Source organism: Haliaeetus albicilla, chromosome 25 (genome assembly GCF_947461875.1).
Source record: "Haliaeetus albicilla chromosome 25, bHalAlb1.1, whole genome shotgun sequence".
Lineage (NCBI taxonomy): Eukaryota > Metazoa > Chordata > Aves > Accipitriformes > Accipitridae > Haliaeetus > Haliaeetus albicilla.
The window spans coordinates 1,677,823-1,693,776 of record NC_091507.1 but is presented as its reverse complement, the minus strand read 5'-3'; the positions used below and the strand labels follow the sequence as shown (position 1 = coordinate 1,693,776).

Below are 15,954 nucleotides of genomic sequence, written 5' to 3'. Positions count from 1 at the left end.
GAGCATTTCTTGCTATCCTGATGTTGTCTTCTCTGTCTCTGTTCTGCTCAGCCAATGCATCCAGCAAGCACTCGGTTTGCTTACAGGCTGAGATGTCCTTAAAAGCTCAGAGGTGAGAGTGAGCCCAACCTCTGAGGTGTTAAGATTTGCTCTTGATCCTTTAAACTCTAAATATGGGGCTTTGGATAAAACCTGTAGATTTCTAACAACAGCTTCTTTTTTTTGTTGTTGTCCCGTCCCTCCCCCCCTCCAATTTTAGGCTTACTTTAACCTTATCCTGTCCCATGGACTTGAAGAATTTTCCTATGGATGTACAAACATGTACAATGCAGCTAGAGAGCTGTGAGTATCCAATTGCTTTACCTATCAAAGAACAAGATTTTACTATAACATTCGGTGGTTAGATAGTATCTACATTGTCGTATTTATGTGGTGAGACTGAATGTTCCTATTTTGTAAGGGAAAATCACTGAGGAACAGTGCTTTAACTGTCCATCGCTGTACTGTGCAGGTGCCCTATCTCTGTGCTGTTCCTGCTCCCCTCCCTTTCCCCCTCCTGGGGCACATCACCTCACCCAGCAGGGCTGCATCACTTCCAGAGATAACCACAGAGATGCTAGGCAGGAGAAATTATGAAATCTCAGGAAAGTAAGAGCAATTAGTACACAGCCGGGCATTAGCTATGTCTGATCGAGACATACTGTGGTCTTTTGAAAAATGGAAGCAACGTACCTGATGAAGCAGAGGTCCTATTAGCATACTTGTGCTGGTAAACTAAACATGGCCAAGGCATGGACTTGGGTACCAGCACATACCCATCCGTACCGCATAGCTGCCAGCACACACCGTGGCACCGTTATGACCTGTACCAGGTTACAAGCAGACAAAAAAAAAAAAAAAAAGGGCAGATTAAACCAGGAGTGGCTCAGAAAATGGCATGTGCCAGCGATCATTCCCAATAGTCAGTAGGTACCAGGCCACCTTGGGTATTTTGTGGGGAGGGGAGAATGGGTTTAGCTGTATGCATATGAGCTGCAGGCTACCACCTGCCTTTGTGCTCAGAGAATGGCCGTAGCTTATTTCATTTACCCATAAAGATGTAGCCATTGCAGTCAAAAAGACACTTCAGTGAGTCAAAACCTCTCTTTCCCCTCCACACGTCTCAGCATAGGTTCACAGGTTTATAAAAGCCACTGTTTTCTTTCAGTAAGGGCCCAGCATTCTGCAGTCTAGAAATCCTTGTTTTGTTGGTGCACGCCAACTCTGTCATCAAAGAATGATGAAAATAAAGCAAAATGCAGGCTGATACATAGACACAGAGAAATGTCATTTCAGTTGTAAACAGTATCTTTGATCAGCCATCAAAATTATTTTTTAGTGGCATACCAGGGCAGTATTTCAGAACATAACTGTGTTACTCATTGCTCTTAACACAGCAATAGTGCAGTAACTGGTAACTAACAGCAATAGTGCTGTTGTTAATCAGACAGTTTAAAAATATAACTGAGATAAGACGTATTGCAATAAAAGACATGCTTCTCAGACATAATAATATTTGCTTTTGATGTTTTCCAGCCAGCTACCATCTAACAAACTCTGATTTCTTTATTGCAGTTGGCTACACTATGAATGATCTGATATTTGAGTGGCTAAGTGATGGACCTGTGCAAGTTGCAGAGGGTTTAACCTTGCCACAGTTTATTCTGAAAGAAGATAAAGAACTTGGTTATTGCACAAAACATTACAACACTGGTGAGCATCATTCTATTTTTTTCTATTAATTGCTCTAATGGTGTCTGTTGTCAATTCGTAAAGGGAAAAGATGGGTAAAATGAAAAAAACTTTTTGAAATTAAAATTTCATTCAGCCACACTTATTTTTAAATCTGAAAAAATGAAATTTTCTCCCTTTTATTTTTGTTTGCTTGAAAGATTTCAAAATTTCCCTTAATTTCATTAAAGATATTCTAATATACATATTCTAATATTCTTAAAATCATTAAGGAATTTAAAATGTAAAAAAACTGATAAAAAAATCTAGTTGTTTTGATTTCCTTAAAATGAAACTTTTTTAACAAACTGTATCTTTTCTAAAATATTGATTCATCACTTTTAAAATACTGATTTTCTGAGCTTGATTTATTTCTCCAGCATATCAAATTGCCAATGAGGAAAAATATAAAATTTTCACTAGCTTTTATGTGTGGTCTAATTTATGAGATGTAGTATTTGAAAAGACAGTGCTTTAATTGCTGATCTGAATAGTGGACAGACATGAAATGTTGGGAAATTAAATGTTTGTTTAATATTCTAATGTTTTTTCTTGTATTTGCTATTTTAAAGTTTCAAATTCTGTGTTTTCTAACTGTAGCTTTACAGAGCAGAGAGAACTCTTAAAATTTTTATTTAGCTGCTTTAAGTTTTATTTAATAGGTACAGCATTTACAGAACAGTTTGCTGGGTGTTTGCTGGGATTAGATATAATCCCTCTCATCTAAAATAGCTTTTTCATCATTTCAGCGTAAGAGCCAATCTGGTTGCATCAAATACATTTGTTTCAGTCTGTGAAATAACACAACGTGAGAGGTTCTGCCTCTGCCAAAAATAAAGTCACATTAATTTCTTATGAAAAGAAAATTATTGTTTTTAATTTTTATAAATGTACCTTCTCATTTTGGGGCCCAAAATGCCAAGGAAGGAAAACTTTGTGATTCCACAGTCCAAAACCTGTGGAAAGGGGGACTGCTGTGACTTCTCATCTTTTCTCACACTTAAAGGGGATAATTGACAGTAAATTCCAGTAGACAGAGCTTACCTTTTGTAATTTAGCTGATACAAAGTTTAGCTATTTCTTACCACATGACTCGAACTCTGAATAACTGAGTTCATCTGCTTTTCTAATTACTGTCAGATAACAGCTTTGCAGGGTCAAACACCGAAAGTAAGAGAGGAGGAAGAGCATAGGCAATAACTTCCTTGTACACCCAGGAAGATTCCCCACAAAGGATAAAAATGCCAGTTAGTAGCTCCCATTACATGTAGTTAAATAAAATAAATGTGTAGTTACCGAAAATTAAAAGTGTGTAGCCTGGCAAGGGGAACTGAAAAGCAATATTCAAGCCAAAGAGAACTTTGTCTGCAGGCACCCACATTACTGTCTTCTCTGTAGTATGCTCCTTTAGGTTTGGTGTGAAATTAAAATATGGATAAAAGCTGTAACGGTCAGCCTTCTCCTACCCACACCAACCAGGTTGTGCCGCAGGAATCTGGAGAGCATTCAACAGGCTGGACTACTCTCATGCCGCTGCTGCCACATGTGGCCACTCCACCCCTTTCAAGTCCCCTTCTGTATGGGCAGACTGGTCAGGATCAGTCACTATCCAGGTCTCAGTCTGCCTTTAAGGTCACAGGTCCAGTCCTGCCAAAAGATAGTATTCGGTTCTTCTCCCCTCCTCCCTTTGTCAAACAGCCTCTGCATTGTCCTTTGTGCCAACTCTCGCACTCTGCTGTTCAGCTTTCTAGACTAGCAGAAAAATGTGAGTACATCACAAAAAAGGAGCAAAAAATCTCATTTCCCCTGAAAGGATGAGTGAGGAACAATGCATCTTCATGCGTTTGACCAACCAACACAAAAGAGATCCTTTGAAATCATTAGCATGACACTCCAGGAACGACAGACTTCTTGTACTTGGGTTAGTCTGCCTTGAGTGAGAGCCTTCATGGTACCTAAACCACAGTAATTTGGAGAGCAGCACAGAGTGACTGGATTAGTAGCTGATGAGCTGTTGCAAAAATAGGACTCTGCATCCCCCACTGCACGACTAGCTCCACTGTCAGGCAATCCTAAACTTCTGTCCTCCCCTACCCCTGTGGAGCAGCTATCTGTTTGAAAAATCACTTACCTTCCACAAGAGATTGTTGTGGGTTTCCTGGAGTTAGACTTTTGGCAAAATTCAAAGTAGGCTTTGAGTTGATTCTGCTGTGAGACGTAATCCACAGACACAGGCAAATGACATGACCAGAATGAGAAGGGGAGTGATCTACCATAGGGCTGTAAGACTAGTAGTTTACAATTTGGCTGTTTAAGTACGTTTGCTTAATCTCATGTCATTAAGAGAGCAAAATCCTGTCCCCTTTTAATACTAAACATTATATTTGACTAAGGTAAAATCTCATTAAATTTTGAGGAAAGAAACATTGTGTTATATTTTCTGGAGCTCAAACAACTGTGCTAATATTTGCTTTCTCAGTTCATGTGAAGAACTGGGCACAGTCTGCTTCAGGGATCCCATGCATCCCCCAAGCTAGCGTGCAACAAATGGTTGACTTGCATTTGTGTATCAGGACCTGCTTATAGTGTTAGGTTAGGAAACAGGCCACACATCTAACTTATGTTCAGAAAACAAGATAAAAATGTGCAAAAAGCATTTATGAAAGTAATTTCGTGTTCTAGGAAAGTTTACATGCATTGAAGTCAAGTTTCATTTGGAGCGTCAGATGGGATACTATTTAATCCAGATGTACATTCCTAGCCTGCTGATTGTCATTTTGTCCTGGGTTTCTTTCTGGATCAACATGGATGCTGCTCCAGCTAGAGTCGCACTGGGTATCACTACAGTTTTGACAATGACCACGCAAAGCTCGGGATCAAGAGCTTCCCTCCCAAAAGTAAGGAAATAATTTTGTGCCACCGATTTGTTGTTAAGAAATATTTGTATTACTTTTTGAAGTTTCTGAAAGATCTGTATAAACATGCATCTGATAAGGATACATGAGAGCGGTTAACCGTGTGATGTTAAACTGTTGCAATACCCTTGCATTTGGTTTAAGGCAAGTTTCTGCTGGTTTGTGGCATGGCTGGAGGGTTCTACAGTATGGATTTTTAATGAGTTTCTACTAGTTTTGACACTTAGTTTTCAGCATTTAGAAGCCAGATTTTCTGAAGTATGTAGGTACCTGACTGGATTTCTGAAATCACTTTCATGAAAATTGGACATTCTCTCTGACTGGGGACTTTATAAACTCTGTCTGCTCTTTTCTGGACTGTTAGAGTCTCAAATATCTGTCTGGTCTTTTCTGGACTGTTAGAGTCTCAAATATCTTGATGTTTCTAGATATGGCAATTAGTCCAATGGATATGTAAATATACATAAATATATATTTAGGTGTAAAATACGTATATGCAACAGGTATGCACCTAGAAGGTTTCTCCGGAGGATCTTTTCAGTGAGGAACTGCTGATGTCTTTGCTTCATGGTGAAATTTGTCCATGCTGTCATTCAAGCGTTGTCTGCAGACATTCATCCTGTCTATGCACAAAAATATCCTCTCACTCAAATTTTGTGGTCTTTTAAATCCAGGCCAGATGCTGTAGATGGGCTTACAGATTACAGACTGAATTCTTTAGTTTAGTCAGGCTGGCAGCTCTTTTCAGCATAGACACAGCCTGAATGCTGATAGCATTCCCAGAAGAATTTCATGTGCATGCTCAGGTTTTGTACAATATTCTGGAAGAGAGCTCAGAGGTATGTCAGTTTACAATAGTCTAAGGAGTCACGAGATATACTCCCTGAAGAGTCCTCTTTACAGCAATCCAGCATAACAGGGATTGGGATCATAGCAGCAATGAAAAGCACAAATTCTGAGTGTTTGTATAGATCACGATCCATTCCATAAAACATGTTGTATTTTGTTCTACTTTACCCTCAGTATCACATTTAGTCTCATTCCAAATGCTGTAATTTGTTCAAGTGGAGTATAGATAGGGCAGCTTCAGAAACTGCACAGATTGCATTACTCTTGTGTTGGGATGAGAAAGTATCACTTAAAAATCTGGTGACTACAACAGTTGGTTCAGCTTCACTTGTTCACTTGGAGATATGTATAATTTTCCATGCAAACTGAAAGCCTTTCACATGTTAACTCAAAATTTCAAATGGATAATTTCTTAGACATTTGGTTAGACAATTCAGTCAATATTAGCAATTGAACACTCTGAAAAGAAAGTCAGCGAAGAGATAATCTTGGCAAGGAGAGTACAGGCTCTGTAGATAGCAAGTTTGGAGTCACTGAAGGCTGTGTCTAGATGGTACAACACAACTCCATGTGATATATTCCAAGTTCCTTCCAAATTAACTGGCCTGAGATTTAGAGATGGTACAATCACTGTAGTGGAGATTTCCACCCACATTTCCAACTGGGCACACATACCCTGCCAAGAAGCTCTGCAGTGTTAGCATGCCCCAAATGCTAATGCTTTAGAAAGACTTTTCGTCATACACCTTTGATCCAGCTAAAATGTTTCTCCCTTTTGTATTCTACCTTGTTTGGGTAGAAAAGTATTTGCTGCATAATTTTCTGGGCTTCTGCTGAGTGGAAGAAATGGAAAGATCCAGAATATGTTGACTGTGGCTATTTGATTATCGGAGAGGTTCTTCTCCAGCATCAGGATTAAATACATTTATCTCAGCAGCTGCCAGAGAAAGGTGATGCTCTGGCCCTACTCCATCTTCTTTTCTGCTATGTTTGTTTGCCAGAAGATAGGTACTAAGGAAAAGTACCTCACCAGAGAGCCCAGCACACTTATTTCAGTCAGGCTACACCTGGGTGTTGCAATGTCACTGTGTAATTCAGCTGACCTGTACTTTATAGCTTTGGTCTCTATATATGTGAGTTAATCCTCATGGGGGCTTTTGAAGGTATGCCAGTTGACTTAAAAATGTGGTTCTAAGTAAATGCTAGCACACCTGCCAGCTGACTCCCACCTCGGATGACTCAGGTGCCTGAAGAAACACAGGACTGACGAAAACAAAAGTGCTTCAAAACAGGCTTTGTGTGCACATGTAGCTGTATAGCCATATATCACCATAGAGGTCTCATATCACCAATATCTGATTCCTTACACAAAGAAGCAAGCTTTTCTTGTTGTTGCTGGCACCTAGCTATTTTAAAAACTCATCTGTAACTTAATACCAAAATTGTATCTCTTAATAAAATCTGTCCAGCTGAAATGCATTTAGAAATAAAAATATGAAAAGAATTGAATCAAATCAGTGTTAAATCTGAAGTCTCAAAATAGCTCTTTAAAAGTAATGTTTTTTTTAAGTTCTGTCTACATATTGCCAAGACACAGGAATTTAGGCTGTCAATAAAACATCCATTTAAAAATTGCTCCAAGCATGAATATCTAACAGAATAAGACATGACAGGAGGGTTATTTTTGCAAGAGTACTGAAAAAAAAGATGCAATTCTCCTTTGTGAAAGCAGCCTAGATTTGAATACAAGAGTTACATTTTTTTCCCCATCCTTCTTTCTCTCCTGTTCTTATTAACACACATTTATACAACTTAAATTTACCTTTAATTTACCCACTGCCTCATGCCAAGTTTCTTCTCATTCTTCTCTATTTTAGTAGAGCTTTACCAGGAAAAACAACAAAGCATCAAAACTCACCAAATTTAAAGGGAGTAATTCCTTTACCTAAAAAAGGCAAAGAAGAGTTGTGATAAGATTCCTGGTTAGGTTTTTTGTCTGTTTCCAAGTTACTATCTAAATGATGAAAGTGTTACTGTTTAGAAGTAATTACCTACACATTGTTCTCAACCCTGGTATAGGATTACATGACGGGGTTCTGTTTGCTTAAAATAGCTCTTTTCCATATTAATAACTAATATTCATTTTGATACACAGACTTCATAATGGTAGGTCACAGCAACACAGACATTAGGCATTCGGTTGTTGAAAATTAAACATAAGATTGAGACTGCTGAAAAGAAAATAAAAGAAAAATTAATTCCAGCTGAGGCTCATGTTTGCTGCACATAAGAGAAACATCTAGAAAGACTCTTCCAAATGAAATATAATTATATTTCTTTAGTAAATGTTGTAGTATTTCTGTGGAATTATTATCTTTGGAGTATTTTGAAATTCAGGCTAAGAATACAGGGTCAAATTACAATATCAGCAACATAGTAATAAAGAAATCAATGTGCATTTTTTTCACCTTATTCTTCTACAAATTAGATTTCTTTGTTACAAAAGGTAAGAATAAACCATGAGAGAGTTTACATCCCAACAAAGCTACTGTTCCAGGAAGGGAGACCTGCAGTGCCTGTTTCAGAAAGCAGAAAGGGTCTATTCCTCTACAGTTTTAGCATAAGCTGAGCAATACCATGTCCTGCTTCCTTCATGGACATGAAATAATGATTTCCTGTATAGGGAGTATCTGCAGAGAAATATTCACTATGGTGTCAACCTCTTTTATAGTGATGAAATTATTTTGTGTTTGTTACAGAAGACTGGTGAGGGGTCCTGTAACCAGTCACCCTTACTGGCTGTGTTAGGGGGCGGTAAGGAACTCACCCAGAAAGCTGGGGTTTAATAGTCTCCCTCCAGTTTGGCTAATCCATTGCTGGTATGCCCAGGAATGGTGGTCTAAAATGGCAGGTTTGCCATGATCAGTTCCCTTTCCCACATCTTCATGTATGTAAGTCTTACCCACATCTGATACTCTATGTCCGGATTCCTCTGGTCGTGTCATCATTTTCCACTTAGAAACTTTGGCTAGATATATGTTTGTGCACCCAGATACTCCAGTAGCTCTTGCCGATCAGCCAGCTGAGCAGAAATCCTGGTTGCCAGCTGGGTGATCAGCATGACCACATATCCACAATGAAACCCCCATGAAACCCTGAGCTTTCTATGCGAGTCCTGTGCATGAGCCAGGGAGCTCCCTTGCACCTATGGTTTGCTGGACTTCATCTATGCAGAGAAACTCTACAGCACGCAAATCAGGAATCTGATGTAACCTACTGTACATCCATGCAACAGTTAGCACATGCTTAGAAACAACACCTTCTGGAAGTATCAGACCCACGGCACAAAAATGGCAGTATGTATTCATCATAATATGGGCTAAGGAACTTCTGGGCATCATAAGGGACACAGAGACATAGAATATACCTTTACATATTTTATGGTCCCAGCTGTGTATAAGCTGGGGGAGGAAAGGGGAGGATATCAGGGTACAATAGTGCAGAATTATTGAGAAGTGTTAGAAAACAGTTCTTTCAGAGCATTGAATAACCATTCTTTTGCTATTCTATTTATTTTTAAACAGCTTCCCTTTTGTTGAACCAACAGAATCAAAAGTTTTAAAGTATTTTTAAAAGAGGCATTTGAAAGAATGAGTTCTCTACTGTGCTAGTAATTGGGTATTTTTCAAATTGCTTTCTTCTTAAAACCTTACATAAACCAAACCTTAGCAACAACAGTCCAAGAAAATGAATTACTTTTAATGCCATAAAGCAAAACATTTGAGGATAGTTTAAGTCAAGTAAGTGATAGCAACTGCATTTTACACAGTCGCATAGCATTCATATTGTGTTACTTTAATGCAGAGTGCTTAATGAATGCATGTTCCTTCCCCAGGGAGCAATCTGTGCAGAAAAAAATCTCATTCAAAGCTTACTGAAACCTCTGGGAGTCCTTCCATTCACTTCATTTTGCTTTGGATCACTAAATGCATTACCAAATGCAATAAAAGCATTATATTCTAATTGGTGCAGAGACTTGCAAAACCAAAGTCAATGAAGTCTATCCCCTTTGGCAGTAAAAGACTGCTTTTATATGTCGTCCACTATCCCCAGCATATTTGGAGACTTTTCAAGATTCTTGGGCTGCTGGTGGACCGGTCTGAGAAAGTAATCTCTCCTTTTTTGAATGCCAAAAGTTATCAAGTAAAGAAGCTCTAAGAATACAGCACATTTTTTATTTTTAATTAAGGTTAAAATGATGCTATAATAAAATTAAAAAAAAAAAAGAAGAAATGAGGAGAAATAACAATAAACAAAAAGGAATAGATGCTGTTATCAGAGATGATATTATTCTGTGTTCATTTGTTTTCATAGTAGAGCACTTAAGGTGATAGCTTACCCTTTCATGTAACAAAACGGAGAGATGATACATTTTGGTGCAGCATTATGGTAAAAAAAGCAATAATGAAGTAACTTGAAATGGAAGCAATTTTTTGACTAATTACTTTTACTCTAGTCTCAGGATCTGAAGAGGAAATATAGGGGTAATTCAGCGATCATGAGATATGTTAATTGACACTTGGCTTATATGGGTGTCTGAGCACTTCACACACTGCTTAAATAATTAAGCCAACCCTGTTTTTATTAGATGTTTACACATTCCTGTTGGAGACCTAATGGTCCTAAACCCTTACCTTGATATTTAATATGCCTGCCTTATGTCACATAATTACATATTCTGATAGGGGAACTGCAAACAAATTTCCACTTTTAAAAAATTTGTTCAGGGGCTTTGAGTGGATTTAAAAAGAAAGATCCTAGTGGTTGTCAGTTTTCTTGACCATAATAAAAGTGGGCATGCTGTCCAAACTCTTGGGAAGTCAGGCTGCGCTGTCAGGTAACCATGAGGATCTACTCTTCAGTCATGTGCCTACATGGAATTGTTTTAACATTCACTTGTTTTGTTCATTTCCAATGTTCTTATATAATTTTCTTTTCCCTCCCCATTATAGTTTTAACATATAGCATATATTCCTTCTTATATCAAGAGATCATGAAACCCACTTTAGCTCTTTTTTTTGAGCTTGGCAAAGCTAGGTACAACCAAATCTTGTATTCAGACAAATTTTCAGTACCCATTATTATATTCCATACAATATTTGAATCTGGGTACAGAGATCTGTTCTACACTACATAACAAAGGAAATCACATAGACTGGACCTGTTTTTCAACAAAAAAAGTTCTAGAATGAAACAAGGGTCATAAGTAAGTGAGCATGAGTTTTCTTGCTGCAACTTACTGAAGCAGTTACTTGAGTACAAACTAATTGTGACTAAATATAGAGATCTGTGTGTAAAATAAGCAGTCCTACAAAAGACTATAAAATAAATTCCTGTTGTTTATAAACACCTGCTTATAACTTATAGTTTAAAAATGGCATTTTCTGATTCTGCTGAACAGCTTTTTCATATTCCATTTTTTTATTCTTACTTGTTCCCCCTTTACTTATGTTTTCTCATTAATGGTTTTGAGGCAAGATATTAATGTGTTTGTGCTTGAGGGCAAGAGAGTGTTTGAACTGCAGTGGAAGATGTGGTGCATGGATCAGATGATATGTGATGTACCAGAGAGAACTTTCTAGCCACTTCAAGTATCAATAGCATTGCGGCCATGTTAATACCAACTTGAAAATATATGCTTGGCCTTGATGAAAAGAGTGTGTGGTGCCATGAAACCTCTCTGCTCCTTCCACCTACATCAGCTGGTCTTGTAAAAGACACGTTCCCTTCTTGCAAATCTTGTACCTTTGAGCTTTAGGTAGATACTTACACAGCTAGCCTATGCAGTTATAACTTCACTGGGAGCAGCAAGTATCTCTATTAAGGCAATGCTGGACGAGCTTTGGCACAGTTATACATGCTGTGATCACATATCCATTATAGGAAGAAATTTTTTTCCCCTATTGCACAACCATTTCCAGTTCTATAAAACTAAAGATCTGGGTCTGCTGCATGGGAAAGAAGACAAAAACCAGCAGGATCCATGCTTCTTGTGAGAAGAACAGGAGGAAGAAGGATATAGATGTTGCTAGAAATCTGTTGCTAGAAATTGCCACATTATTCTGTTTAGCTTGGCCACAGACATGTGGTGTCCTGGTCAATCTTTGGGTCTTTGAGTAGTTATGTATGGATTCTAGTGAAATTCTTGCTGCCCTTCATTCTGTGCAAAGCCGACTGACGAGATACTGACTGCTGTGTTGTCTGATAAAGACTAATATGTTAGGATCTATAGCAGATTCTACTCTATGAAAGTAAAAAATAAAAGATTGAGTAAATCAGTCACTTCTTCCACTGTACTAATCTAAACTTTACTTTTCTGTATAGTGAAGACAGTGGTATTTACTGTACTACAAAAACAGGAGTTGCTGCCATGCGTGACAGCTAAAAATATGCAATAAGATGTGTCTGAATACCTCTGGGATGTGGTTTGAGTACTCCTGGCACTTCCTCAGCAGGTTTTATAATGCAGTCATCTGGGAGGGCTGGCGTTCAGTGGAGCCTATTTCAAGCATCAGAGAAGCGTTGAAGTTATTGTGCACACCAGTCTGCCGGTTGTTTCATAACACTGGCAGGGTACTGGGGCTCTCCAGCTTCATTGCTGCACCCTCCAGGACCTTCTGGCAGCTTTTAGCAGCTCTCTGAGGAATGCTCCGTGCCGCTCTTTCACACACATACACACTGCAAACCTGCTCTGAAGCAATGACATACTCTGTTGTGGCTCATTCATTTCAAATAATTGCAAGCCTTGACTCTATTAGATCATCTAGGAGTATTATTTATGAATATCCTCTGTTAATATTTCATTTCAAATAATGTTGATGGGACCTCCTGGAGTCTGGGAAAAACACTTTCATTTGCAGTGTACCTTAAGGCTGCCTGCTGTCTTTCAGTCTGAACACCAGTGCACACTGCGCGTGGCTGTTAAGGCGGCTGGGCCATTGACATCTTACACCCCAAAAGTTGTCTTTAAGTTACAGTGCAACTGTTTGAGTTCTGTTCTTGAATGACAGGGCTTTTTTTCCTTTGGGAAACGTTTCTGTGGGGAAAAAAAAAATCATTATATTGATGCCTGGAAGTATTAACCCTTTCCTCCCCTCTCCCTCTCCCCCCCAAAGAAAACAGAGAGAGGCAATTTACTTCTTTTCATGGATGCATCAAACAAACTTCTGGAGGATGAGGAACTAAATGACTCAGTGTCTTGTTTTTACGTATAATGTCTGTGTTATGACATGACTATGACTTCAATTGCCCCCAGTAGTGGGGCACGCTATTCTTTGTTGTAGTAAAATCAGCTTTGGCAATGAAACAATTCTAAACTAGGCATTGGCAAGACAAAAATATAATTTAGTTTTAAGGGATGGAAATATAGTCATGCACTCTAGAATGTGTCATTATTTATAGATCCTAGTAGTAAAGTTTAAAACCCTGATGAAGCAGTCTGTTTTCCTCCTTATTTCTTCTTCCTAGAAGCTTGGAGTTAATTGAGATATCTTGTCTCAAGGAGAAGGGAGCATGAGAGCAAAGAGCTCTGATCCTCAGTAGATTGTATCTGGTGTTAGGCCTCCCTGCCTGTGAAAAATAGACATAGCGTGCCGTCTTTCCTTATTCTACCAAAGGTTAAGGCTCTGGAGAATTGAGCCTGAACTCTCAGTACATCTGGAGATAAACATCAGTGACTAAATCACAGCAGAAAAAGTAAGTTACAAAAAAGGGAGAACACATAACAAATGTTCCTCAGCACATGTATTCATAGAAAAGATAGTACTGTTATGTTATAAATAACTATCAATAATGACACTATTATAATGAGAACATAACAGTATCTGTCACATATGGGAGAAACTATTTCTATTAAAAGATGGTCTACTGAGAAACTAAAAATTAGCTTAAAGTATTTCATCAATATAAATGATTGCATTTTTCTTCTCTTTTCTGCAGAAGGGCATTTTCCTTCGTGTGCGTAATGGCAATCAAAACACTTTACTGATAGATTTGTACTAAAATATGAAGAACAGTGCTACTTTTAAAATTTATCTGTGGTCAGGAGGCACTGATGCCCATCCCTTTATAGGGCAAAACCCATTTCTTAAAAACATATCTTAATTTTCTAGGGAACTAGGCAGATGGTCACAGACAGCAATGAGAATACCACCTTCCAGTGTGCTCTGGTCATCAAAAACTGACTTAAAAAAAGTTTAAATTTGCATGGAACTGACAAAGAAAAAATGAAAAGTTAAGAAAAGTGAAGCAGCCCAAATGTCAGGATTATAATAAAAACTCTTAGAGTTAGACAGTGTGTTCTGTTGCTTTTTCTTATTCAAACAATCAAAATACTCGCTTGCTTTTTTAAGGAAGCCGTAGTTGTCTGACAGGATCTATTTTATGAATTTGTTGGCTGCATTTGCTGTCTCCTGAACCTTCTAGCAGAAACAGAATCTGCTCGGAATGAAAACAAAATCCTGTCACTGAGAATGATGTGAATTAAAGCATTCAGATGCTCAGGCTTTACCACCACTCTTACTTCTTACCAGGGCTCCCCCAGGTCAAGGATGACAGGGTTATGCCATGAAGATAACAGTGCAGAACAACGCAGTTATGCATATATCTATCCCTGGACATGAAAAAAATAATAACCTTGCTTTTATGTATCTCAAAATGGCTAAAATACTACTCTAGGAAGCAATGTGGTCTTTTTTTATGTCTTGTTTTCTCTATCCCATCTAGTGAGTGGGAAGAATAAGACATAATTATTCTCTTAATTGGTTAATTATTCTCTCTGAAGTTAGTTCATTTGTCATTCTTTGGTAATGATGTACCGTTGATTTTAACTGGGTAGTGTTTTCTTCTTGGTAAATAAGAAATGAGAATGTTTGTTTTTTGTTTTTTTTTTTTTTAACAATTTTCCAATGCCCTGTTAGAATGGAGATAAACACTGCATTGCTCATGCTAGAAGTGTTATGTGCCAACCACACCACTGAGTATAGAGGTGACTTCTTATCTTTTTCTACATTGACTGGAACAGGAAACAGATGTTTTGCAACACGTCGAAAAAGTGTGTACTACACATGCTTCCAGGCAGGACTTGTAGCTTGGCAAATGATTTCATGGTGAATTGTTTTAAGGTAAAACTCTCTCGGTGAGTGCAGCTATAAGAGTTGATTAGCTTCTTGCATTAATGAGGTTTCAGTAAAAGCTTTTCCCAAATTAAAAGGCGTGTCTAATTAAAAGACTGTGGATTGCCTGAATATGGGAACTGCACTTCATGGCAAGTTCATCTGGCCAGTTTCATTCATGATTTCCGTGATTAGGCTGACTTCCTCCAGATGTACTCTTAGTTAACTCTTAGTTAAGGAAAGGCAGCCACAATAGCAGCTGTTGACCGCAGCAGAGTTCAAAAGCATCTTACCCAGCTCCTCTGTCTGCCATCTGCAAAACAGACTTTTAAAATAAATCCTTGCCAGTGCTAGCCATTGTCCTCATTATGATTTTTTTTTTGGTAATTCGTACTCTTTTGAGATGCTCTTCTGAAAGACAACTGAAAATCACCTTGAAGAGAGAATGAAAATGAATTTTCAGCTATAATATTTTCAGCTAAAACCAAATTTGCTATTTTCAGGTAAAATCAAATAAATAGTTCTTCCTATCTCCTCTTTGTCTGTTTAGTACGCATTGTATTAAATCTGTGCTCCAGCAGTGATATACATTTTAGATGAGGTCAGGCATTTTCTTTGAGAAACTGCTTTTTGTAAAAAAATGTCCCTTTGTTGAAGCTATGCAAAGGGTACTTTAGCATAATGTTCTCATTATTGGAAAAATTTCCCAAACCATTGCTGTTGACTTCCAACCACTGTATGATTTCTCCAAGACATCTTTTTTTTTAGTTTTTGAAACTGCCCTGTTACTTGGAAATCAGAAGTTAATCAATCTAAAAATATCTGAAAAGTTTGAAGTTATTGGAAATTATGGCAATGGTTCAATTGACGTGATTTTAAAAAATCAAATTTGTGATTTGTGAATTTTACATTTTCTTTTTTATTCTAATTTAGAAGACATTTCCGAAATGTCAAAAATCCCCAGGGAAGGGAAAAACCACATCCCACTCAGATCTAACATTTACTGAGATAGTGGTAGGCACTTTTCAACTTTAAATAATATTAAGAGTCCAGAGAAAAATTGCTCTAATTAGAACCTTACTATAGCCACAAGATCAAGCTTTGGCACTGAAACACTCTGAGAAGAAGAGAATAAAATCAACCTGCCTCATAGTGAGCTCCAGCCATGCTCATTGTACCCAGCATATGAAGCTTCAAGTCATCGGAGCATAGTTTAATCAGTTGTTTCTATTCTGATGTGGTTTAGT

General features: G+C 38.0%; 1 protein-coding gene across 6 annotated transcripts in view; it reads left to right on the top strand.

Moving 5' to 3' along the window:
- Nucleotides 1-15,954, top strand: part of GLRA2 (glycine receptor alpha 2) — a 135,357-nt gene that overhangs the window by 45,939 nt on the left and 73,464 nt on the right. For 5 of the 6 annotated variants that reach the window (XM_069770355.1, XM_069770354.1, XM_069770353.1 and 2 more), the window contains exons 5-7: nt 260-342; nt 1,615-1,752; nt 4,453-4,667. In XM_069770355.1, coding sequence (XP_069626456.1) covers nt 260-342; nt 1,615-1,752; nt 4,453-4,667 — 436 coding nt within the window. The remainder of the gene's footprint in view (nt 1-259; nt 343-1,614; nt 1,753-4,452; nt 4,668-15,954) is intronic. The other variant, XM_069770356.1, reaches the window with a different exon arrangement.